Source organism: Gekko japonicus, unplaced genomic scaffold (assembly GCF_001447785.1).
Source record: "Gekko japonicus isolate JY-2015 unplaced genomic scaffold, Gekko_japonicus_V1.1 scaffold127, whole genome shotgun sequence".
Classification (NCBI taxonomy): Eukaryota; Metazoa; Chordata; class Lepidosauria; order Squamata; family Gekkonidae; genus Gekko; species Gekko japonicus.
In genome coordinates, this window is record NW_015170891.1 from 1,239,601 (window position 1) to 1,265,211 (window position 25,611).

The 25,611-nt window shown below is 43.7% G+C and overlaps 2 protein-coding genes across 7 annotated transcripts in view; one reads left to right on the forward strand and one right to left on the reverse strand.

Moving 5' to 3' along the window:
- Nucleotides 1–18,928, reverse strand: part of RABGAP1 (RAB GTPase activating protein 1) — a 96,586-nt gene extending 77,658 nt beyond the window's left edge. The window contains exons 1-6 of one of the 4 annotated variants that reach the window (XM_015418441.1): nucleotides 18,850–18,928; nucleotides 13,315–13,375; nucleotides 3,809–4,046; nucleotides 3,085–3,289; nucleotides 1,249–1,423; nucleotides 65–222 (exon numbers count right to left, since the gene is read on the reverse strand). In XM_015418441.1, coding sequence (XP_015273927.1) covers nucleotides 65–222; nucleotides 1,249–1,423; nucleotides 3,085–3,289; nucleotides 3,809–3,992 — 722 coding nt within the window. In that variant the 5' untranslated portion in view covers nucleotides 3,993–4,046; nucleotides 13,315–13,375; nucleotides 18,850–18,928. Of the gene's footprint in view, nucleotides 1–64; nucleotides 223–1,248; nucleotides 1,424–3,084; nucleotides 3,290–3,808; nucleotides 4,047–13,314; nucleotides 13,516–13,652; nucleotides 13,727–14,573; nucleotides 14,664–18,849 lie in introns of those variants that run through there. The other 3 variants (XM_015418438.1, XM_015418439.1, XM_015418440.1) reach the window with 3 other exon arrangements.
- A 171-nt stretch (nucleotides 18,929–19,099) lies between these two features.
- On the forward strand, nucleotides 19,100–25,218 carry ZBTB26 (zinc finger and BTB domain containing 26). 3 transcript variants are annotated; one of them, XM_015418450.1, is made up of 2 exons: nucleotides 19,100–19,139; nucleotides 22,248–25,218. In XM_015418450.1, the coding sequence occupies exon 2, from the start codon at nucleotides 22,273–22,275 to the stop codon at nucleotides 23,602–23,604; it is 1,332 nt and encodes a 443-aa protein (XP_015273936.1). In that variant the 5' UTR covers nucleotides 19,100–19,139; nucleotides 22,248–22,272; the 3' UTR covers nucleotides 23,605–25,218. The 3 variants fall into 3 exon arrangements, with proteins under 3 accessions (XP_015273936.1, XP_015273937.1, XP_015273938.1); XM_015418451.1 differs by lacking the exon at nucleotides 19,100–19,139 and adding an exon at nucleotides 19,631–19,661; XM_015418452.1 differs by lacking the exon at nucleotides 19,100–19,139 and adding an exon at nucleotides 21,565–21,606.
- Nucleotides 25,219–25,611: the final 393 nt, after the last annotated feature.

Sequence of the window (25,611 nt, forward strand, 5' to 3'; positions counted from 1 at the left end):
ATACAGGCTTTGGAAAATTAAAAGCTCCAACTGAAGAAAAGAGAGGGGGGAAAGGACACTATACCTGAAATAGCCTTTCCCGTCATCTTCCTTTATTTCCAGAGAGACAGAAAAAGTGAAAATGTCACTGTCTGGTGTCTGTGGAGCTACAGGGGCTGCAAGTGGAGTCTGTTTGGCAGAGCGGCGGAAGGCAGTGGCAAAACTGTACAGGATTCTACTCACCTGCAGACACAGAGAACCAGAGAGATTAACAGACAGATACAAGGCTGCTGAAAGAGTGAGTGTGTGTGCGTGGGGGGGGGGGGGGGGGGAGATAACCAATCACGGTGCTCAGTCGATACAATTAATAGCTGTCTGCCTGCCCCATTTATGCTCTATGATACACTGGGGAGATCCTGCAGCTCCCGGATGGCAGCTCTGAGGAACAGGGAGTTGTCCTCCATTGTACCACCTTCCTCTGGGACTTCCCTCCCTAGAAAACTCCCTTCCAGCTTTTGCTCTTTGGGAACCTTTAGGAATTCAGTTACTGCCTTCCCATACAGAAAAGTTTATACACACTGGCCATCTAATGTTGGCTTTTTCAGAACTCTGATTACTTTATGATTGGCATCGGTTTTCAGGTTCTAGTCCATTTTTTCTATTTTATCTTTTTGTACTGCAATTTGACTTTTCCTTTGTCAGGTACTGATAGAAGCCATGACTAGACCAAGACAAGTAATGAACAGGAAACACGTGAAATAGAAGTGTCAACAATCCCCATCCTCTGGAAGTTTGCTGTCTTGGAAGATGAGCATAACCAGTTCTCCTCAGGCTTCTGGTACTAGTGGTTTCACTGGATTCCCCCACTCCCACCCAAAGAAACCTATCTAGTCTGGTCAACAGGAACTTGGTGATCCAAACTAAACAGAGCACAGAGGTTTGCCAGAAGCTGTGACTGTTTCTGGTACCAAATGACCATTTGCATCCCATCATTTTAGTAAATTACTTTGCCTCCCAGGACAGAATCCCCCTAAAGGTTTCTCAGCAATGCTGCTGGTTTAAGCAATGGAAAGCAGAAGCCCCTGATCATTGTCACATCCTAATAAGCTTAACACAGAATAAACATAAATGAAAACAGGTATTTCATTGCCAATACTGGCACTCAGTTCTCAGCCCAAGTAATTGAAAGCTGTAGATGACAACTGTCACCAGTATTAACTTCCACTAGAGGATGTGCCTATAGGGCTTTCCAGAAAATGTTCAACTTACAGCTTCTTGGATTTCACACCGAAAGACATGAATTCTGAAGAGCTCCGAGTTGTAATGGCTTTCAGTGAAAGCAAAGCAGTCACTTTCTGGAGTCCCGTCATGCCCGCGCACACAAAAGAGGATCTTGTAAATGGGGTAGTTGGCGATTTCAGTGTTTGTTGGAGGTTCTAGCAGCCTGGGGGCAAGGTGGGAAAAATTATAAGCATTGAAGATAATTAAAATTCTTTAGCTTTCAGATAGACCGGAGGGAAGGTGTGTTTTTTTTTAAATGGTATGAAGGTAGAAAGCTTCTTCAGATTCAACACTTTCTGCCTTCAGTTTGGTACAGATTATCCTTTAACAAGAATTTGCCATGGGGGTTACCTTCTGCACTCTGCCAGAGGAGGAGAACATTCCTGCACTTCAGGACTTCACAAGGAATCCGGGTAATCTAGGAACCTCATCACTTGGCAGAATGATGCAGACTAGCTTACCAACTTGCTATATATAGACACAAGCATAACGTAATAATTTACTGATTGGCAGGTGGCTGTCCACATTCCCTCTTTGTACAGAAGTGCTCAATAGAAGCCTCCAGCTAGATCTGAGCTGCATTCTGCATCTGGCTTGTATCTCCTTTCCTTCTATGCAGAAGACTTTCAAATGTGAGGTTTGATCCAGCAAGATTCTGCATTATTTAAAGTGGTGTTATATTCTCCTTGCTGGCAAGGTCTGAAGGTTCGGCATGGGGACCAAGCCTTGCAGGCAGAGCTAGCCTGATCATTCAGATCTGAGACATAAAACTGCAAGCCCTCCAAGTTAAAGGATGTTTCTGATGTTACTTCTGAAACCACAAAGACCTCAAGACCCTTATCAGTAAGAAAAATTAGTAAGATTAGCTTAATGATCGGGTACCTAAAAGAACCTGCCTGTCAGTTGAAAGCTGCATCAGAAGCACTTCTTTCTTTTTTTTAATCCCCTGAAGCAGGGTAGCTTTATTACTTTTTTGTTACACCTATACACTACAGAAAAGAAAAAAGGGAGGGAAAAGTTACCCCAGGAAAAAAGGACAGCAAATAAAAACCCACACTATAACTAAAACCCCAAGAGAGAGGGTTCTAAACAGTTAGTATTCTGTTAGTATTTAAAACAAAACTTTTCGTTTGAGTCAATGTATTCGGAAATTAGTGAGTTCATATTAGTATTAATAGTCTCCTCTTCTACGTGCGCTCAGAGTTCCTTCATCATCATCACTGTTTGCAGAACTTCTGATGTTTTAAAGAGTTACTTTGGTTTTCTCAGTCGTAAGTCATATGCTTCCTTGGCCTCAGCACACGTTGCACCTGGGTCTCCGTCTTCGTCCATCAGAAGCACTTCTGTGTGCTCCCATCTTCAAAGAGCAGGTGGGTGACTATCTATGAGGAAGGTCATCTCTGTAGTGATGCTTCGCCATTATGGACCCCCCACCCCACCAATCTAACTTGTTTGGCACCTTTTTTTCCCCATCATCTTCATGCACATTTTGAACATCTAACTTCAGGGTGACTTTCAAAAACTGTTTTATTTCTGAGTTTTGTTGATATTGTTTTAAATTTGATGTTCTTACTGTCGAGACTTGCAAGCCAGCTTGGCCACAATTTTTGGCAGAAGGACGGGACAAATGACTGAGTAACTATTAAACCACAAGCCATAATTTACCTTTTTGACCACAGGAGGCAAACTTTGGAAAACCACATTAGTGTACAGTAACTGGATCAAGCTCACTGTGGCAATTAAAGTCCTGGGCAGCTGCTTTTAACCAAAATGGCACTGCCAATGTCAAATGAACCCTCCCCTCTCCTCCCAGAAGACAGGTACCTCACAGTTCCTTCGGACACATTGGGCACTGAAAGGGTCACAGCCACAGAAATCTGGCACTGGCTCCGCAAGATGGACATCATCCTCAGGGCTTCTACCTCACTCCTGGGGGCATTGACTGAGGCACAGCCTAAGTAAGTGAGTTTGCTGAAGACTACACTGTCCTCATCAGTCACTGGCGTAAAAGGGCTCGAATCCTCAGACTCTGCAAGACAAATTGAAGAATGAAGTCAGACTGCAGTCAGGGGTTCCGGAAGCACAGTCATCCTTGGGAAAGCCCGCTCCGAAAACAGCAAGTGTTACGAGACAAGTTGGCTATGAGGAGTGGGGAACTCTGCTCAAGATTCTCTAAGATCTCTGAATTCCACTGCTCTGTGACACAGTGACATGAAAATGTGAAACCTGATCGGTGTGGAATTCAATGCCCTGAGAATCTCAACCATCACTTTTAAACAAATCACAAGTTCCTAGTCCTCATACTACAAATGGGAGGCTAAAAGCATATGAGCAATGCCCAATAAAACCTCATGGTCCTGGGCTCAGCTCTTTGCCCCTCTCACATAGAACCAGAAGTCATGCAGCATCTGAAAACAGGGATTAGCAACAAAGCCTGCCACAACTCTCTTCCTTATCTGAACAAAGCCCAAATGATTTAGGGAGCTGTAACTTGGACGCTTGCACCCACCATGTGCCTGCCTTCCCCTCTCCCTCAAAATCCTCTCACCTCCCTGTGAGGGTTTCACTGGCAGGTTCATCTCAGGCTTTTGCAGTCCTGCCATGGATGCAGGGTTAATGGTGGAGGATGCCGAAGCCTCAAGGAGGACTGGTTCTTCTCCCTCTCCATCAGCCTGGGGAGAGTCCGTCTCGTGTTCCTGGTCATTGGATTGTTCTTCTATGGGGGGATCCATTAGGACGTCTTCAAGCTCCTTCTGAAGCTGCTGCTCACTCCCATTCCCTATGATCTATGGGAACAAACACAAGTTCTGCAAAGGAAGGGCAAACAAACACCTGACCGAGAACCATCAGCTACCCACATTCACAAACTCAGTAGCTGAACAGTAAAGACAAAGCAGCCCACATACATATAGTCACCTCCCCTCATAAACAATTTCTTTGCCACATTTGTAGGTGACACAGAACATCAACCTGGTATACAAAAACATTCATGTAAATAATAGTATATTTTATTCTTCCTGCTGTAAAGATCCAAAGAGTTCAACATCAAGAGTTGCACTGTTCATCACACAACCAAGCCACCAAATTACAGCATACTGTTGTGCAATCTGTAAACTCAGACACACCCAAAACTTATGAATAATAGCAAAACTACAGTAAGGGGTCAGAAAGGATGCTAAGGAATGCACTGCAGTCACTGATAGAAGGTAAAACTGTACCAGTCAAGGATAAAGAAAAGCTACATACATCATAGATCAGGGATCCCACAACCTGTGGCTCTAGAGCCAAATGTGACTCAATATGCAGCTAAGTTCAGCTCTCAAAAATACTTAAGTTAGGGGGTATTAGATGGGTGGTTGGGATACTAGAATAACCAGCAGGGAATTTATTCATTTACACCCTGCCTTTCTTCCCAATGGGAAATCAAACCAACTTACATCCTCCTCCTCTCCTCCATTTTATCCTCACAACAACCCTGTGAGGTAGGTTAGGATGAGAGACTGACTGCCTCAAAGTAATCTAGCAAGCTTCCACGGTAGAATAGGGCTCTCCTAGATCTTAGTCCAACTCTTTTTTTCCCCCTCAAAATAATTTTTATTTAGAACATTATCGTATACAAAATATAAGTTTATAATCAAATTTCATCATATCCAAACTACCGATATAAACCATATATAAGCATTATTTTATCCTCTTAATCACCTTTACACTATCCCTGTCGAGGGTCTCATCGCAATAACATTTATAACAATGATTTCATTTCTAGATCTCTAGATTGTTCTCAATCAACTAAATAACCAAACATTGTAATCAGATCTATGGAGCAAAATATTTTGTGCAACCATAAATCTTCAATTTCCTTAACCTTTCGCATCTTATGTTCTCCAATAAAAAGGGTTTTGAGCAATTTGATTCATCATATATAATAAATCCCATATTTTTTCAAACCAATTTGACATTTGCGATGCCATGGGATTTTTCCAATTCGCTGCTATAGTACGTCTTGTTGCTGCTATTAATTGTGAAATAAGTAACCTTTTGGTTTTTACAACCTTGACATCTGACCAAAGATCAAACAATAACAAATCTTTTTAAAATATTTTTATTTAATTTTTAGAAATAATACACACGTTAACACAAAGACAAAAACATAAACATTAACATAAACAATGTTTCCTGTATACAGTGACACAACTAGTTTTAGACAACATTGCAACTGAGCACGCTTTTTTTTTATAAAGACCTTCTTTTAAGATTTAACTAAATATATTCCAATTAACCTTCACAATTTAAAGTCAACATTTTTTGATAAGGTTCTCACGTCTCAGATTGTCATTAACCACTAAATATCCATTTTCATTACTCTGAAGAATTCCTATCCATATATTTAACATCCTTTGTCAATATCTTATTGTAACTACTATTATATACTTGTTTTCCCAAATAAATATCCATCAGTGGCATGAATTTACTACAACTTTGAACAGCTTAGCTTCCCACCTAATTACTCACCCCTTTCTGCCACATTCCCTTTTAATCATTATTTATTCCAGCAGTTTATGAAATACATATCACTGAAATTTTCACTTGTATAAATTCAAAATGGGAAGGTGACTCTTCATCAAAATTAATTTCCCTCCCCTTCTCTATAATTCTATATCCAGCTTTCCATCTCAGTAACGCAATATCTAATTTTCAGTTTTCAATGTCCTAACACCAATTATTCAATATCACATTATAACAGAAGCTCTGAATAACAGAAGCTCTGAATTCATAATTTCAATTAAACATAAATCAGCAAAATTAATCTTTCATCCTTCCAATAACTTGATTTCTTTTCCTTAAAATTTATAGCTTACATTTTTATACAAATCCCAATTTTATTTTATATATGTGTGAGAACATTTAAACTTCTAAACTTCCCCCTCTGTATTTCAGCAATGCTATATCCAGTAATTTATTTACAAGTAATCTAGTAAATACTTCATAAATTCAACATAACAAAAACAAGAAAAACAAGAAAAAAACCCCAAACCCCCATGATTCCATTTTTCCAACAAGCATAGCATCTAACCCTTCGACAAGGTTAATAATTTTTCCCCTTCTCTATAAGTCTATATCTAGCTTCTCTATAAAACAATATCTAACTTTTCACAATTTCAGTGCCTTCATACCATATCTCATTATAACAGAAGTCCTGAGTTCAGAATTCCAATAAAACATAGATCAACAGAAATAATCTTTCATTCTTCAAATAACTTAATTTTTTCCCTGAAAATTTGTAGCTTACATTTTTGTATCAATGAGTCCCAATGTCTTCTTTCTTTGTGTGGTGTGTGTGTGTATTAATTTCTAGGCTCCCCCCTCTGTGTCTCAGCCATATTATATCCAGTCTTATATTTTCCATCTTAAACTTCTAGGCACGCTGTTTTCGCTTATTTTCCCCACCTTTCTCTCTTCTTTGCTAGAACTTCTCTGCTTATTTGTTTTTATTAAGTCTGTCTTTATATAGGACGACCTCATTGTCTCCTTTTCCACTCCTATACTGGAGAGGGGCTGATTTTCATCAAACAACGCCTTGGTGTGGCAAACTTGTTCCTCCTTAACACTCTGTTTGGGCTGTATCGGTTCTTCCTTAATTTCATTATCCAGTTGTATACTCTGTTGTTTTTCAGTTATATTCGCACAAACCTCTTCAAATTCTTTTTGTATTCCCTTCTGTATTCCATCTCTCAGTAACTTCAGAAACTGCTCAACAGTTAATTCTCCCACAAGCATGTTATCCTCCAGCTCATCCTCCTCAGTTCCCTCTGCAAGCGCCATTTTTGTTGTCCAATTAATTTCAGCTCAAATAACGCAACTCTTGCTTGGAGCTTTTAAACACCTTCTAAGACTTTTAATCACTATTTAGGATATTTAACTTAGTTGTCAGTCCTTATCAACAAAGTTTTTGACCCAGTAATCAAAAAGAGAAGACATGAATCTTTCCCACATTCCTTGTCTGGCCGCTAATTGCCTCTATCTTGGGCAGACCAACTCGGAGTAACTTTATCTCAAAGTCCGAAATCTTGGCTATGAATAGAGTTAGAAATATGCGTACTCACAGTCCCAATGTTGCTGTATGCATTCAAAATCAAGAAAGCAATAAAGTTAAAACGGAGGTCACTGTTAGACAAGGCATGGCGGCCATGCCTTGCTCAGTCCATTGCTCTCGCTTCAGGGCAATAACCACCACACACCCACATTTGCCGTATGCGGCGGGGGGGGAACAAGCCCCCTGCAACTCATTCCCCCTCCAGGAGAACGAGCAGGGCCCACCCGAGATAAGGGGGCTCCAAAAGAGCGGAGGAGGAGTGGGCGGCTCCAGAGCGATCCGAAAGCTGCTCCGCGTTACAGCGCCATTACTGGAACCAAAGATCAAACAATAACAAATCTGAACTCAAAGGAATTTTACATTGGAACCATTGTGAGAGTAACCTAATTACTTCCATCCAGAATCGCTGTATAAGGGAACACTCCCACCATAAATGTTTCTTATTCCCTACTTCTCCACACTTTCCCCAACAATATGGTAAATAGGCCATCTATTTTATTTAACTTTTCCAGAGTATAATACCATTTGGCCAATAATTTACAGAATTGTGTTTTTATCACCCAAATATCTGACATATTCGGAGGGAGGGAGGCCCCCATCAAGCCCCACCCACACCCGTGGATCCCTTACCGCTTCTGCGCGGGCCCAGGAAACCCGGTTGCGGGGCTCTCCAGGCTTCCCCTGGCCCCAGCGCTTCTGGGCGGGCCCGAGGAACCCAGCTGTGGGGCTCTCTGGGCCTGCCCCTGGCCCCAGTGCTTCGGCGCAGGCCCGGCATACCCAGCGGCGGGGCTCTTCGGGCCTCCCCCCGGACCCAGCGCTTTGGACCCTATGTTTTATCCCCCTAATACTGATTGAGAGCAATTCCAACATTTTTAAGTCTTACAAAAATAATTTAATGTCCATATTAAAAATCAAAACTTAGTGAATCAAATGTCCCCAAAACATCTCTCTTTAAACTTGGTTCGACCTTCAAAACCGATATCTTCCCCTCCCCTCCCTCTTTGCCTTGTCCCCTTACCCACCACTGTTAGATGATAATATAAAATATGCACAATGAACACCAAATCTTTAACTCTAACAGCAGATTACCCAACTATGGAGGCCTCTTTTGTTGGGAAAAACTAAAGGAGGGCCCAGAAAAGGAGAACTGCGCTTCTAAATTGAGCCTATAAAATTCTTCCTGCCAAACCACTTCCTCCCCCCGACAAATGCATCATACTAATTTATCATTTTCTATCAAACAGCATGACAATGTTAAAACCGATGTATATAGTTGAGAATTTAAATAGTATATGCCATCCTCATCTCCAATCTAAATTTTTGCTTCTGGAGAGACCCTCACCAACCGTCCCAATCTTCATTTTTTGAATTGCTTGTATCAATGCCTTTCCTGTTTCATCATCAAAGGCAGAAAATTGTTTCCCTTGATGGTACACCGCTAATCTTCCAGAGGAAAGTCAAGTATATTTGATGTTACTTTCTTTCAAAGCCTTCACAGTCTCTGTAAGGTCTTTACATCTCTGGAGTTCCTCTGCTGGAATATCCAGAATGACCATAACAGAATCTTTATTTAGAGCTAAAAAGCCCTTTTCTCTTGCTACTCTTAGGATGTTTCTCCTTATGTCTCTGTCCTCAAATACGGCAATTATATCTCTTGATGTTTTCCTATTGGGATTAACAGAGCTATATTTGCCCACTCTAAAAGCGGAGGAAATAAAAGAAAAAGACTTCTCCTTTAAATGAAGCAGTGAAGTGATCCAGTCCATGAGGAAAACAGGTAATTCTTCTAGTAAACAAATGATATCTGGTATCCCATGGAATTTTAAATTTCTACTCCTTTGGGACATTTCCAATTGAACTAGGTTATCTTGGTGTCGTTGTACTGTATCTTGTAAAGTGTAAATTTCACCAGGATTTTGGGTCGTCATCTCTTTTGCTTCCTGAGCGTCTCGAGCTACAAGGTCAAGTTTTGCTGTAATCTCTTGCAGCTGGCTTGAAGTTGGTAGAAACATCTTAGCCACCTGATCAGTTAGACACTCTAGTGCTACATTTACCATTTTTCCTGATACTGGTTGATCATTTGTATTATCCTCATTAGTAGAGGTTGCTGCAGAAACCCCAGCCACAGAAGCGTTCACTTCCCCTCTCACAGAGCTTACACCTGCTGATATCTCCTCTTGTAACACCGAGGTTTCTTTCGTAGGAAAATAAGCACTTACTGTGTTTCCCTTCTTGCTGGCTTTTGTTTTTCTTTGTTATCGGAGGGGTTCTTTGAACTTTAAGCATAGTTTTTTCCGTGGGAGATAAAACTACTTTGTTGGGAGTTAGAGCGGAGCTCCGAAATCAGCCTGCTGCCATTCACCAGAAACCAACTCTAACCACTACACCATATTGGCTCTTGAATGGTAGGCAAACATTTTTATGACACCAAAGAGCTTCTTAGAGAAAGGGCAATGATCAAAGTGAACAGTTGCCAGTAATTTGATTGCAAACCATGGGTAGGTCTACGTCAGTATTCTAAAACAATAGCACAGGGCGCTCCTATTTATTTATTAATTACTGTGAAACTCTGTGCATGCCACTTTCTAATAAAGGCCTCACAAGCACCAGTGACTGGCTGCAGAAGCTTTATGATTATTAATCAGCATGTCATCCACCAGTAATGTTAAAGCTGCATATTTTCAACTATATAAATGTGTTCTCTTACACTGGCTCTTTGTTGATCTCTTTTCCTGAAAGTTGACATAATTTGATTCTTTACTTATAAAAAGTTGACAACCCGTCCCAGATGCATACTGTCAACAACACACCTACTTCCCTTCAGAATACAGCTTTTTACTTCCCAACTGCCATTACAGGTCTATTTATTTAAGAAAACGGCAGTCCCCTGACAAGTCCCAACCAGAAACGTTACACCCAGTACAAGAAACACTGCATTGTCCTATGCTCTTTAGAACCAGAAATAGCACAATAATATATAGTCTGTCCAGGAACGAAGATACATAGACAAATGCAAGTTCAAAAGCTTATGAGCCACATGGGGACATATGGAACTTCCTTCAACAGAGTCAAAGCAATCAGTACTATATACTTGGACTAGCAGGCAGAGAACAGTCATTTCCAACAACTGTCACCAGTGATCCTTTTACTGTATATGTAAAGAACTGAACCCAAGACCTTCTCTGACCATTCCTGGATCACAGAGTAAATGCCCCGGAGACCTATTTTAAGAGAGCATTAGCTCTCCTTGAAAGTCTTTTTGAGGAGCAGCTAAGTTCACCTAAATTCTGGTTAAGGCTGTTCAGCTAATATATTGAGTGAGACAGTGGAGGGATTAGACCTGTTATTCTGCAGCATAAAAAGATAACAGCCTGGAGAACAGCCACAGCTTAATGGCAGAAAACATGCTCTGCATGCAGAAGACCTTATTTCAGCCTTTCACTAAATCCCCAAGATGGCATTCAACATTTTAAAAATCAAACTACCCCGAAGGGGAAAAAGTTGAAAATAATTAAAATCAGAAGGTCCAACAACCCAGCAACAGTTGTTGCCAAAAGTTGCACACCTAATACTGCCTAAATAGCATGCTCTTCAACTGTTGCGAAAAGGCCATTTTAGAGTGACTAAAGAAACACTTTTAAGGAAGAAACTCCAACGCTTGCCATTGCTGAAAAGGCTTTGTCATATGTGACCATCCAATGCACTTTAGCAGCATACATATCAGAACCGAAGATTTTAAATTCCTGATAGATTTGTATGAGAGACGGTAGTTCTTACTGGACCCAAGCCATTTAGGGCTTTAAAGGTCAAAACCAGGACCTTGAATTGCACTAAAAAACAACAACTGGAAAGCAGCACAAGTATTGAAACACAAGCATGATGTGATCCATCCATTCATCCAACAATCCAACAACAGCATTTTGAACCGGGTATGGATTCTGAATACACATGGAGTGCATGACATATGAATGACAACATGATTACTTGAGATTCTGAGAAAGGTTCAATTCTCAACTCCTTACCTGAGAGCATAGACAGCAGCTGCCAGTCAAAGCAGCTGCTCTGGCTTAGAAAGGCCAATATTTGATTCAGTACAATGCAAAGTCATATGTTTGTGTGCACCCCAGAAGGCTTCAGGATGCAGCATATGTTTGAAGAGATGCTGTGACCAACCTCAGAATTGCAGTACTTGGTCAATGCAAAACTCTAAACTCTGAATTATTTACCATTTCAAAATCATGATATCAATCTGTTTCTGAATGATTACTCTTTAGGATAAGGCAGTGACTGTCCCATTATCAGCAGAAGCAGTTAAAATCAGTGCAAGGCAAACATTATGATCCCGGTTCAATTCTTGTTTGATGAGTTTCACAATGCACTGCTGGTTGCATGCTAGGGCACTCCACTCCTATCAGTTCAGCAAGTGACTTCTTTCCATTGAAAAGGAACAGACAATTCATTCCAGGTAGGTGAAAAGGCTGAGAACAGGAGGAGAGTTTCAACAGGAAAATCCAAGCCAACTGAAGCCCACTCTTCATCTTAAGCACACAGCTTCCACTGCCATCCAGAGGGTATCAAGATGCAATACACACTCTCAAATTAGCATGGCTAAGATGAGTGGGAAAAGGCTCATGGTAATTCACATGGTCCACACAGCACGCTGAAGCAGAACTAGTCCCACTTTTGAGTTCCAGATAAGGAAAGCAAATTTGTTTCGTAATTGCCGTGACCTAGAATTGTTTCCTAAAAGGCTGCTGGAGAATGGAGCTGAGCCAAGCTCCTACTTCTTTAATGGGGCATGGAACGTATTTGGAAGGAGTTTGTTATTTGCAATGCAGCGCAGAAGTAAACTAAATTGAGAAACAGGAAACATCTGGGCCTTGGTTACAGGAGCCGTTCTCGCTTTGCTCCATTCCAGGTTTACATCAAGCTCAATGCTGTCACAATTCCTTACAGGTTGCCCCTTTCCAACTGGTTGCCAGACAGAGTTTTATACCTAATCACCAGGGCCACAAGTTTGAATTGATTAAGCAACGTCATCAATTAACTAAAAGGTTAAATCACAGTTCAAAAGTATGCCCAACACAACTTGCCACTTCTGCCCCTGTGATGATGGCTTGCATTGATCCCAAATCTTACCCTTCCTTATACACAGCTCCTGTCATATGCCTCGGGCTGTTCAGAGAGGCCCACCATTAAGCATGTTACCAGCAGCAGAGTCTTGGCCACATGGCTTTGATCAAGAACGGGACAGGAGAAAGTTGCAGGGCTGTGGGTGCCTGCTTCCAGTTAAAGGGTGTATTTCTATGAGCTGCAATGCTGGGAAGAAAACAGACCCTCTCTCCTGCCAGGGCTGTAAAATGACATCAGAATATCCCATAAAGAGGGTAGACTACCACTAGAACAGGGCATTCTTAACACAGAGTATTTGGTTGTGCTAGTCAACTGACAAGGTTTAATTACTGTGCCTCATTAACAAGCTTACAAACTGTGCATCTGCATAGCACATTACCTCCTTTGTCTCACTTATATAAAAAACCTAAGGTTGTTAGACAGATTTGATTGCAGCAGCGTACCCTCAAACCAAGGGACAAACCCCATTACCTTATCCCCCAAGTCCCTCCCTAAGCCTGTCTAGTCCCTAAGCTAGACCATAGGATGTTCTGCTTTAGGAGAAAGAATTTGGAACTAGATTCCCACACTTGCACTGCCATTTGAATGACCATTTGTTGACATTCATAACGGTCAAGGAAGTTATCATGAATAGCACATGACTGATTTGACAAAAGTCAAGTGGGGTGGGAGTAGGAAGACTTTACTCCAAAGACAAACCTATCAATAATGGCCCATAGGTGGCTTGATATTCTGAAGAGAAATTCTCTCCCCCTCCCCCATTTCCACAACAGTGCACTCCCACATTAGTTTAATTCCGGTTGGGTTACAGGCTCTCCCTCTCTTACCTTCAGTCCTGTTTTTTCATCATCACTACCATTATTGGTGGATGGCGTTTCGTCCCCTTGCCTGGAAATTAAGACAAAATCTTCGCTGTTAAGAGTGGATACCGAGTCTGAAGACACACTGATTTTCCCAACAGAGGCCTTGTCATCCATGACTTAATAAAAAGGACGCTCGGCTCATGAATGGGCTTGGATTACAAACACCTGAAAAACAGAAACAGTAAAAATAAATATATATATATATTTACACCGGAGCTGCAGGCAGAAACTACCAAGTGCATTGCTATGAAACACCAGCAGCCAGAACTAGGGCAATGAGTGCCTCCTGGAAATGGCCTTACAGTTTAGCGACAGAATCCGTAAGTAGTTTTCTTGGAGACTCATTCTGAAAAGAGAGTGAAAGATCCCACATGCTAAAACTGTGTGCTAACACTTCTGACACATGGCAATTGACACTTTCTTCTGATGGCAGACCTCACAGAACTGTATTTAGCCCAGTTGTCTCAAGTGGCTAACCTTTAAAGCCTAGAAGGTATTTGGTGTTGCAGAAAGGGCATGGGCTAGCCTGCCTCACTATTTAAGTGCACTACACTACTATAGACCTGTTCTGAGTGGGCCCAGAACAAAGCAACCTGCAAGATCCTTCCTCCGCTAGGACCATAGCACCAAAACTAAGCACATTTAGTGGTTCCAATTTTACCTACTCAAAACAGCTTTAATGAACCACATGCCCCAGTTGCCTCTGTTACTTTGGATGCAGTCCTGAAGGAGAAATAATAACCACTCTAAGCCAAAAGAAAGTGAACTTGCTCATAATTAGGCAGCTACTTTCTGACTCCTTCAGACTTCTACCAATTTAGTCAAGAATTCAGAGGTAGAGGAAGAAAAGCATGCAGAAAGGAAAAAGAAGGCTGGGAGGGCTGGCAAAAGAACAGCACCCCTCAGTTCCTGAGCAGCACAGAACTTCCACCATTTCTATCAAGTAGACAGGGACCTATATCCAAGGGCCTGTTTTGGATAGGTTATTCTTGCTTTTAAAAGGCCTTGCTCACAGAATCACTTTGCCTTGGCTTCCTCTGTTTAGTAGAATAAACTCTTGGTTCCATCATCCAGGAACAAGAAGTGGCCAGTCTTCTCTCTGCAGTTACTTCTAGGACTCTGAAATTTGGTACACAGTTAGTCTCTAAGGCACCCTGGTTACCTTAGAACTATGAAAATGGAACTTTATATGCACCCTCAAATGGGGAGAGGGGCTCACGTACCATTCCAAATAGTTAAGTTACGTTCAGAAGATCCAGAAAGATGAAGTTTAGCACAGACCCAATATAAGACTATGTGTCTGGGGAATGCCATGGCTCAGTCCCAGGCCAATTTTCTCCCATCTCCATTTATCCATTTTCTCTGGAAACAGGTGTTAAAAACCTTTCTCGGTCTGAAAACCTGCAGAGTTGCTACAAGGCAGAGGAGAAAACAATATTACCACCTTTCTTAAAATCAAGGGAACTTACTATGGATTAAAAACGATCCATAGTATGTTAAAGTCAGTTAAGGTGTTCCCAGACCACCAAGAAAGCTGAAATCTAGAGTACATGTTCCAAGACAAACCAGATTAACAGAGCTGTCTGAAAAGGAGGCATTTTAACATCTAATAATGAAAACGTGAAATATAAAGTTTGATTCATATAAGCAGCTTTCATGTCAGTGTAGAGCAAGCAATGACATATCCAGAATGGAATGCTGAGTCCTCAGAGATCCTTTGCCAGATGGATCAGAATGGCATGAAGAGCTCTGCTAGTAGCCAGGAATATGCACCCATGCTTGCAGAATGCAGGCTTCGTTTACCCATGCCCATTACACATGAATACATAAACCCTGCATCAAGAATACTCTAGCTCAGCAAGCTGAATACACTATGATTTATTCTGCTCCTGCCAAACAGGGGGAGGGTCCAGGAACTACGCAGAACACTTACTCTCCTCCCATCCAACAGTTATTAATTCCTCACTTCCAGCTAATACAAACCAAGTTAAACTAACAAGCTGCACCTAAAGATAATTTCCAAGGCCTTCGTTCAAGGTTAGGCCAACAGCCTTCAAACCCATGCCTCGCTTTGCTTAGCATTACTCTTAATTGAGTACAGCCTTAAACGGGTGAGTCTGAGAGGAAAAATCTCTTCCTTGCCTTGTTCCATGATCATTTTAAAATCACACACAAGTACACAGCGAAGTGATAAATATGCCACTACATTTGCAAACACAGATAGGTGCAGTCAAATTATTTTTAAAGCTTAAAATTCCACCCAACCCATATGGAGACCACAAGGTACCAGCTGGTTCATAGTAAACAGTGACCAGGGAGAAGCAGTCAGACAAGTACACGAAGCCGCACCTTTGTCAAAGGCCCCTGCTTTTCAGGTTTTCTATTTCCTCCCACTTCAGATTTTCTAATTTCAACAATCAAGGAAGTAGAGTACAAATCAAACACTTTGGTATTGGCTTTGAGATCTAATGACAGTATTCACTACATATCAGAAGGCATCACAATGCTCTTTCTCACATGTGAGTTTACATGCCATAAAAATCAGAAACCCTGACTTTGGGCAAGCAACAGTGAGCTGACCTTGGACAAGCTTCTGTCTTAGCAGTGAGTCACATCATCTTTTTTGATGGATAGAGAGAAACGTGTGTGATCTGGTTAAGCTGCCTCTGAGATCAGTTTTCTGAGCTGATACTAGAAACATTAATCTCTGGGGACAAGCCAGCTCTAACAGCAAATGTTGACATAGCTATCTGCAACATCTTTGGCTTCCACATTATAAATTCACTGCTTCACCGGCACAATAACAAGGCCTGATCCTGCACAGCATTCCACCTCAAATGTAAATAAAGCAGCACAAGAGCAACACCAACCATTTTTGCCTGAGGCAGCAAGCACTGAAGTGTGGCTCGCAGAAACAATGTTCAGTCCACCTTCCTAATCAGATCATGGGGTTTTTTTTACAATTGCCCAATCACATTGGCAATTGATGTGTGAACATATCTTGCTGGACAAGAAAGAGGATCTGCTCTCAGGTCAAGGAGCCATAAAAACACACTGGTGTTTAAAATGGAATGCAAAACCTTTGCAAGTCACTTTGAAAGAGGAAATGACAAGCTCCAATGCCTCAGGAGAGAAATGAAATCACTCAACAAACAAAAAGAAACTGAACACACATTCTGGCATTCAGACTAATGTAAATGCTTAATGATTATTGATCCACTGGCTACCAGAAGACTATCTTTTAACTATGAAACATACTGCTCAGAAATAAATGACCAGGAAACCCGGATGGTCTCAAGAGTGTCATGAACTACACAGAAGACAGCATCAAAATCCCCCCCCCCCAATTTTTAAAAAAATCTTTTAAAGGCATGTTTTCAGAAAAGCTGAAAATCCATTGTAGACAGAACCCAAACTATGCATTTCAATAATTTAGGAAGATTATTACAAATAGAGGAAGGTGAAACTGCAGATTTTGGGGGTTTTTTAAGGGGGGGGAGACAGTATGAACTGTTGAAGATCAGGACTTGCAAAAGATGACAAAAGGTCTGCAGACAATATAATGACCCAGTACTTGGAAGCAAAACAGTGCTGGGGCTGTTCACAGAAGTTAGATTCATTCACACCAACAGTAACAGCAGTAAAACCTGGAAAACTCAGGGTTCTAAAAGGACTGTGGATCCAGATTGAACTAAAGGGTCATAAGAAAGGATCATTAGTTAACATTACATACTAGTCCCTCCATATGACTAGTACTCAGCTAAGACATTACTCAAGTTCAGAGTTGGACCTGGAACAGATATCAAAGCAGGAAGGCTCTCTTGTAGAGGAGGGAGGCACTTTCCACTCCCAAATCCTACAACTGGGGACTCAAACTGCAAATATTTTAATGTCTCTTTCAAAACATTAATGCAAGAGTTTCATTTAACACACCACTAAAAAGCTGACCAGGCCTGGAATAGGAAAACTGAAATATTCTCCAGATACCAATTACTTTTACAGGCCATCAAATACAGGAAGAAATCTCACTGCTCCCAGGGATCAATGCATAAAAATTTCTGCCATTCAACATACTCATGAATCAAGTCAATATTTATTTGCTAGCTATCGTAGTCCCTTAACAACACAAAGAAGTCCACTCCACCATTTTCCCCTTGAAGCCACTGTGTAACATGCTGAAGTATCTACATACTCTATAATTCCTTATTCATTTGCTGAATTTTAGAAAGCCACCAAACAAAAGGAAAGCCTTTAAGGTTTTTCAAGCAGGTAAAAACAATGCACAAGCAGGATGAGGCCACAGCTAAGAAATCAGTTTTAATGGGACAGATTCAAAGCTTGGGAACTCAGTGGGAATTGGTCAGGCAGTAACTGTGATTAACCTACTACTCTGTACATATCAAGGCACTCTGCCTAGCACCCAAGCTACACCCAGCACACACTGCCCCTTATCAAAGAAGTTAAAACCCAGACCTGATAATTACCTACTACGCCAGCATATCAAATGCCTTAGTATTTCAAGGCAACAGCAGACAGTTAAGATATGAACACGATGTCATTTTTGCAAGTACAGAAACAGTCTTCTTACATATATCAGTTAACCACATATTGACTCTGCTTCTCTCTATACTTATTCAAAAAACATGCCAAATACACATGAGACTTCATATAAAAACAGAAGACTTTCTTAATAGTATTCCTGTTGCTTAAGACAGAAAAAAGTTTATCTTCACAGCTAAATTCTGTCCAAACCACTATTGGTCTGAAACAGAATCTCAGACCAGCAGAGTTTACCTCACTCCTGACACAACCCCTCCCCCCCACGCTCAGCACGGCTAATGCATTCACAGATCCAGATGGACACAGAGGCTTCCAGCATATACAAACTCAGTCCTTAGGCTTCTCCAGTTTCCCTCATACAGCAATGCTCTTTGACTCCAAACCCGCTGTGCATCTTCAGCAGTAAGCTACCTTTCAACAAATCCCTCCAGCCAGCTGATGCCTTCCCTCCAACCTCATAAGCAATCACCCTACAAAATAATTTGCAAAAGCTAGTACAAAAGGTCCATTTCATGAGCCTTACTATCATCAGGGTGCTTACTTCCTCATGGGAGACGGTAACCCACGACCGTCCAGAAATTGATTGTATCGATTTGTGTTTCCATAGCTCTCCCCAGTCGGGGGTGCGGTGAGGCGGCGGGGGGGAGACAGATGCAGAACTCTGCAGACAGTTACACCTACATACCAAACGGGTAACTATCACATGCCCAGCTGCCACTTCACAACCAGGACCCACCTCACCAGGCTGCTGTAAGGACTACCACAAGAGAGTGCGCTTGAAGCCCTGTCAACGCTTTGGAAGGCTAAGCATTACCAAACATACCCACCCCTCACAGACCAATTCCAGCTCTCCCCCACTTCCCCCTTGGGGTTACATATCCCCTCCCGCAAGGCCAGCTGCGTGCACACGCGAGGACCGAGCTAAGCGCCCCTCCTCACCTTCTCCTTCCCTTCAGGAGCAGCAGCCGCCACGGCACCGCTGCCGGGCCTCAGTCGGGGCCAACCCCACGCCCAGCCCCCCTCCCGGTCACGTGACAGCACTCCGCCGGAAAAGAGGACTAGTTGTTTCCGAGGTCGTAGGGGGAAACGTCACTTCCGTCTTTTTCCTTAGCAACCCGTTTCCCCGTGACGACAGGAAGAAAGAGCCGCTTCTGGCACCGGAAGTACCCCCTCCCCCGGGCCGGCCCCGAAGCTGCACTGCCTGGGGGAGGTGGGGTGACGGAGCTGAGGTGAGACGGGCGGAGGGATGTGCCTTGTGCCGGGGGCTCTGGCCTCTGGGACCGGCGCGCGGGGATTGCGGCCGCAAAATGCGCCCGGTGGAGTGTGGAGAACGGGAGGGGTGCCGGCTCGAAAAGGCACGTTGTAGAGGAACTTGGCTGTGTCTGTTGGCCGAAACAACAAAGAGGTTCGTGGCATCTCAAAGGCTGGACAGGCTTCCTGCAGTAGAAGGTTCAACGGAACCTACTTTGTCAGACGCGTGCGGGATTTTGCGTTATGACTTCGCAGCCGATGTCTGACTCACGGGGGCTTCTGTCGCAAATAAATCCAGCCCACGCGAGCCTTTCAGGTGCCTCGAGACTCCTTGTCAGTTCCAGCCAGAAAAATGGTTCGGGCCGTTTTAGAAACCGCTGGGAGGGTGGCAACGTTAGAAGATGTTCAAGAGCAAGTACAGCGCAGGAAGTGTTGAGGTAGCTGGTGTCCTGCAAGACTTTTATCTACCTGGAACCCTGGACAGCCCCAGTCAATCGAAGGTACAGGGACCAATGGACTGACGGTATACATGACAACTTCATGGCTGCGGTCACACGGAGCATTTGCCGCGCTGACGATACGGATGGTAGGCGGATTTTCCGGGCACGATCACACCGCAACATCTGGGAAGCGTAGAGCTCCCATGGCTAACCTGAGGCTTCCCGCCAAAGATGCGGAGTAAAAAAGTAGTACCTCGAGGTACTCGTTTCCAGAACCCGTGGGGCAAGGGCAGGCGTCTGATTGCGTTTCTGGTGGACTTACGTGGCATCTGGTGCCCGCCGCTGTTCGTCGCACACAAGTGGGTTTTTTGTCTCCCAAGTCTCCGCAGGTTGCGCAACAGCGCCCAACAGCGCATGCGCACAAAGAACGATTGCTAGTGCGATCGCGCGGCACGGCTTCTATGCTGCACTGCAGGATACCCGTCTGGTCGGCATCTCCCCCCTAACCACGGGACCTCGACCGGGACGTGTGCTCGGGCGGCCGCGCGTTAGTTTCCTCTGGGGCAATTAGCCACGCCTCCCCCCACGATATCTGGCCTGTGTGACCGGGGCCCATGTATAGTTTTTGATTCCCCAAGTTTTCAGCCTCCCGCATCTAAAGCAGTAAGCAGTTAGGAAATGCCTGTCTGTACCAGTGGTAGATGGACCAATGTAAGTACTGAGCTAGACGAGCCAACAATCTGGTAAAGTAGCTGGATGTGTTCATTTATTCATTGTTATATTCTCATACAAGTGGGAAGTCTCACATTTTAAAAAAATAGTGCATAAGTAAACATCCTTGATAAAACACACACACAGAGATCAGGGAACACAGGCTTCTTATGAACCATAGGAACTAAACAGTAGTAATTATCTCTCAGCACCACTTGGATCACTTGATTCTAGGACATGCTGCACCATGCCCCCTCTCCTCTTACTTAATGGAATCAGGATGCAGCAGAACCAAGTAGGCTTTTGGTGTCTGGTCCCAGTTGGCTCTTTTTGCATCTTAGGTCCCGGTCACATGGACTGGAAAAAGCAGGGGGGAAACGTGGCTGTTTGCCCCGGAGCACAATAACACACGGCTGCCCGATCACACATCCCGTCGAGGCCCCGTGGTTAGGGCGTGAGGTGCCGATCACACGGCTATCCAGCAGCGCGGCAAAAAAGCGGTGCGGCGCAATCACAGCAGCAATCGCTAGGCGCCACTCCCATGGCAAACGGATGTTTGTTCTACTGCAGTTTGTGCGCATGCGCCGTTGGGCACTTTTGCGCATCCTGCGGAGGCTTGGGGGGAAAAAACCCCTTGTTTGCGAAGGAACATCGGCAGGCACCAGATGCCACGGGGGTCCACCGGAAACGCGATCAGACGCCCGCCCTTGCCCCGCGGTGTCCGGAAACCAGTACCTCATAGGTACTAGTTTTTTAGTCCGCATCTTCGGCGGGATGCCACAGGATAGCCATGGGAGCACTACGCTTCCCAGATGTTGCGGTATGATCGCGCCCGGAAAATCCACCTTAGACTGGGGCCTTAGTCTGCTTTCTAACAGCAGCCAACAGAATGCTTCCTGGGAAGTTCATGGGTTTCCTGTTTTGTTGGGTGCTGGCATCTAATATGTTGTCTCTGATCTTACTGTCATGGCTGGCATGCCTTTTCTACTCCACAAAACTTTCCAGTAGTTTTAATTGTCTAGGCTTCTGCCCAGCACCATGTAATACAGCCATGAGTTCCGTAGGTGGGATAAGTAACTTCCATAAGTGAGTGCCATCCTTTCTGGAAGGGCTGGTGTGCAGTAGCTGCTAAGAGCCTAAGCTCAGAAGTCTGCAATTCAAATTTCATCTTTTGTCAGCTTACTAGGAAGCCTTAAGCTTAGGCGAACTGCTGTCTCTCAGCATCAGCACCCTCTCCCTACCCCAGCAGAGAACATTAGCTCTCACATGCAGAATGGCTACAAGAATTACAGAGGTAAATTATATAAATGCTAAGAAAATGCTAGCTGATATTATTAAGTTTATTTATTTGCTGCAGTGGCTCAAGTGGTTAAGATGCTGAACTGCAGGCTGTGGAAGGTCAGTAGTTCAGCAGTTCAAGACCCGGGTGCTGCATGACGGAGTGAGTTCCCGTCTCTAGTTCCAGCTCCTGCCAACCTAGCAGTTCGAAAGCAAGAAATTGCAAGTAGATAAATAGGTACCACTTCGGTGGGAAAGGTAACAGCATTCCGTGCGCCTTGGTGTTTAGTCATGCTGGCCACATGACCACGGAAATGTCTTCGGACAGCGCTGGCTCTTCGGCTTTGAAACGGAGATGAGCACCGCAACCCTAGAGTCGGATTCGACTGGCTTTCGAGCAAGGGAACCTTTACTTTACTATTTGTTGTCCCAGTTTGCATTGCACATCCTCTTCATTTGTTCAGTCAGTCAGACGGCTGGGTTCAAGCAAACTGACAGAGAGAAAATTATTTCCAGAGAGAACAAAAAGGGGCAAGAACTGCAGAAGACATATTGTGGCTTTATATATGGCAGAGTTATTTTCTAGTCTAAAGCTTTTTGTTTGAATTTTGTGTGATCTTGATGGTTATAGAGTGTCTTGTTTCTCTTTCTCTGTAGATAGACAGCCTTCAAGCTTGTCAAGATGACTGAGAGACCTGATATCCTGCATTTCCAATTTGACAACTATGGTGACTCAATGCTGCAGAAAATGGACAAGCTGAGAGAAGAGAACAAGTTTTGCGACATCACAGTCCGTATAGATGATCTTGAAATCCATGGACACAAGATTGTGTTTGCTGCCGGCTCTCCCTTCTTAAGGGACCAGTTCCTGCTGAATGACTCCAGAGAAGTGAAAATTTCCATCCTTCAAAGTTCTGAAGTAGGAAAGCAGCTGCTCCTGTCCTGCTACAGTGGCATCCTCGAATTCCCCGAAATGGAGCTGGTGAATTACTTGACCGCTGCCAGCTTTCTCCAAATGAGCCACATTGTGGAACGCTGCACACAGGCCCTCTGGAAGTTCATCAGACCAAAGCAGCAGTTGGAGAAAAAAGAACCAAGTGAGAAACAAACTGACTCTTCAGAGCCAAAGGGACCACCAGCAGTGGCAGAAGAAGAAGAGGAGGAGGAGGAGGAAGAATCTTTGCAGCCAGATTCCCCATGCATACAACCCTCTGAGGATAGCATGGATATGGAGGATAGTGATATACAAATAGTGAAAGTAGAGTCCATTGGGGAGGTTGCAGATGTCAGAAACAAAAAGGATCAGAGCTCCTTTATTTCTTCAGAGCAAAGCACTCTTCATTCATCTGAACCTCAGCACTCCCTCATCAATTCCACGGTAGAGAACCGAGCCAGTGAAATGGAGCAGAGCCAGCTGCATAACTATTCCCTCTCATATGCAGGAGGTGACAACCTCTTTGCATTTGGCCCCAGCAACCGAGGAGTAGACAAAGGGCTCCAGTGGCACCACCAGTGTCCCAAGTGCACCCGTGTGTTCCGACACCTGGAGAATTATGCCAATCACTTGAAAATGCACAAGCTGTTCATGTGCCTGCTTTGTGGCAAGACTTTTACGCAGAAAGGCAACCTCCACCGGCATATGCGGGTGCATGCTGGGATCAAGCCCTTCCAGTGTAAGATCTGTGGGAAGACCTTCTCGCAGAAATGTTCCCTGCAGGATCACCTCAACCTGCACAGTGGGGACAAGCCACACAGGTGCAACTATTGTGACATGGTCTTTGCCCACAAGCCCGTCCTGAGGAAGCACCTCAAACAGCTCCATGGCAAAAACAGCTTTGACAATGCCAATGAGAGGAATGTCCAAGACATCACTGTAGATTTTGATTCCTTCAGCTGCAGCTCAGCGGTGGACTCAAAAACCTGCCTGCAAGCCGATGCCAGCCAGGTACTAGATGGGGGAAAGTTGGCCCAGGCGGTGCTCAGTTTACGGAATGATGGTGCTTGTGTGAACTAGAGCAGTCTCTTTTTGAGCAACAGAGTAAGAAGAAATGTACAGAGTTGTTTTGGACTTTTACATGACCATCAGTTGACAGATCCCAAAAGTTCTGTTGAATCACTTTTAAGAGCAGAACAAGGAACAGTAGCAGGTATTCAGCTTCCATCCTAGAGTGATTTGATGTGTTCTGTGACTTCAGCTGTCTTTGTTCCTACCATGAGAAGAATGCCACTTAGCACAGGCCTGCCTCCATTGAAGTTTTAAGCAGTTACACTTCAAAACCTCTTTCCAAAGGGTGGTGGTTGGTTTGCGCAGCCAAGGAGCACTTACCTGCTTATAGTCCAAGGGATGGAAAATGTAGGGGACAGAATTTGCCCTTCTAGAACTTAGTTTTAAAGCTAAAATAACCTGAGTTCTTGAAGAAGGAAAGAAAAAAGCACTGGATCATTATAAGCTGTTGACAGTCCAACTGTGGGTGTTGTTTTTTTTAATCGTTTCTTAAAAACATTAGGTATTGGCCTTCTGTTCTTACCCTACAATGACATCAGCCTCTTATCTAGTTTGAGTCATATGAGTGGAAGTCCTTTTTCTGATTAAAACTGTTTAAGGGTTCTGTCCTAGGAAGGGAAACCATACAGATTTGGTTGCTGCTGTGGCTAAGAGAAGAATCTTCCTTTTGCTGTAGTACCTGGCCCTCATCTTTGTGCTCTACTCAAGCACGTTTTCCCATTGGCCCTCTTCTCCACTCACTCTCTTCCCCTATTTCAGCCTTTGCGGAAAATGTGAAGTTAAACTAGGGAAAAATTAGAGTTGCATGCCCCCTTTGTCTGTCTGTGCCTTCTCCCATATTGCTCTTTAGGCCTGGGGCAGCCTCTCCCTTTCAGGCCAGCAGGCTGCCTCCTGAATAAGATACAGCAAAGGGCTTTTTTTCTGAATTAGTCTGCCTTCTCCTTACCTTTCCCTTTGTTGTCACTTCAAACTCTCACTGCTTGTGACTCTTGGTCCCTGCCCATCCCATCCTTCTGTAACCTTGATTGTAAGCACTCTGGATTGGGGCCAGGGATCCTCGGTGTTGTGAATGATGCTTAGAACGCTGTTGGCACTCAAGACGTAATTAGAAGTAATATACAGGGGTGGGGGGTGGGGGTGGCATCACGTGATCAGGTGAAGCGAAACGTTCCTGAGCCATCAAAGTTCTTAAAGGTACAGGCACTCCGGGACGGTGACAAGGTTATAACTGTGACTCCCAACCTCAACTAAATTCTGGAGTTACTTATATATATATATTTAAAAGGTGGGAGATGAGAGCTTGAAATGGTGCGTGTGTTAGACTAGGACTGGAGATAATAATAAAAGCATGCCATCAAGTCACGGCTGACTCATGGCCATCCCATGGTTTCACTTCATAGAGTTTTCAAGGCAAGAGACAAGCAGAGGTTGTTTGCCATTGCTTTCCTCTGCACAGCAACCCCAGTCTTCCTTGGTGGCCTTTCATCCAAAGGACTAACTGTGTCTGACACTGCTTAGCTTCCAAACTCTGATGGGACTGGGTTAGTCTGTGCTGGGAGTACCCAGGTTCAGACCCCCACTCTTGCTGTGAAGCTCCCTGGGTGAACTTGGGCCAATCAGTCTCAGTCTAATCCACTGCACAGGGTTGTTGTGAGGATAAAATGAGGAAGGGGAGAACTATGTGTGCTGCCCTGAGGTCTTTGGAAGAAGAGTTGGGTAATAAAGAAATGGACAGAAAGAGGAACTCATTGTAAGTCAAGTAATGGCTATATGCTTATTATGGTTGATCATAAGCAGCTAGTGCATCATTTCCTGTCCTCTGGTCCACAAAATGTTGTTGGGTCTCTCTGAGTGCATCTGGACTGAGCCTAGATATGATCCTGTACAGCCCTCTGTGCTCTTACTACTGTGGGCAGAGAGGTAGAAGCAGGATGTGGAAAAAGAATTCTCTGATATTGTTGGCCAGTAAATTCTCTTGGGGCATGTGCAAAAGATGTATCTGTTGTCCATACAGCT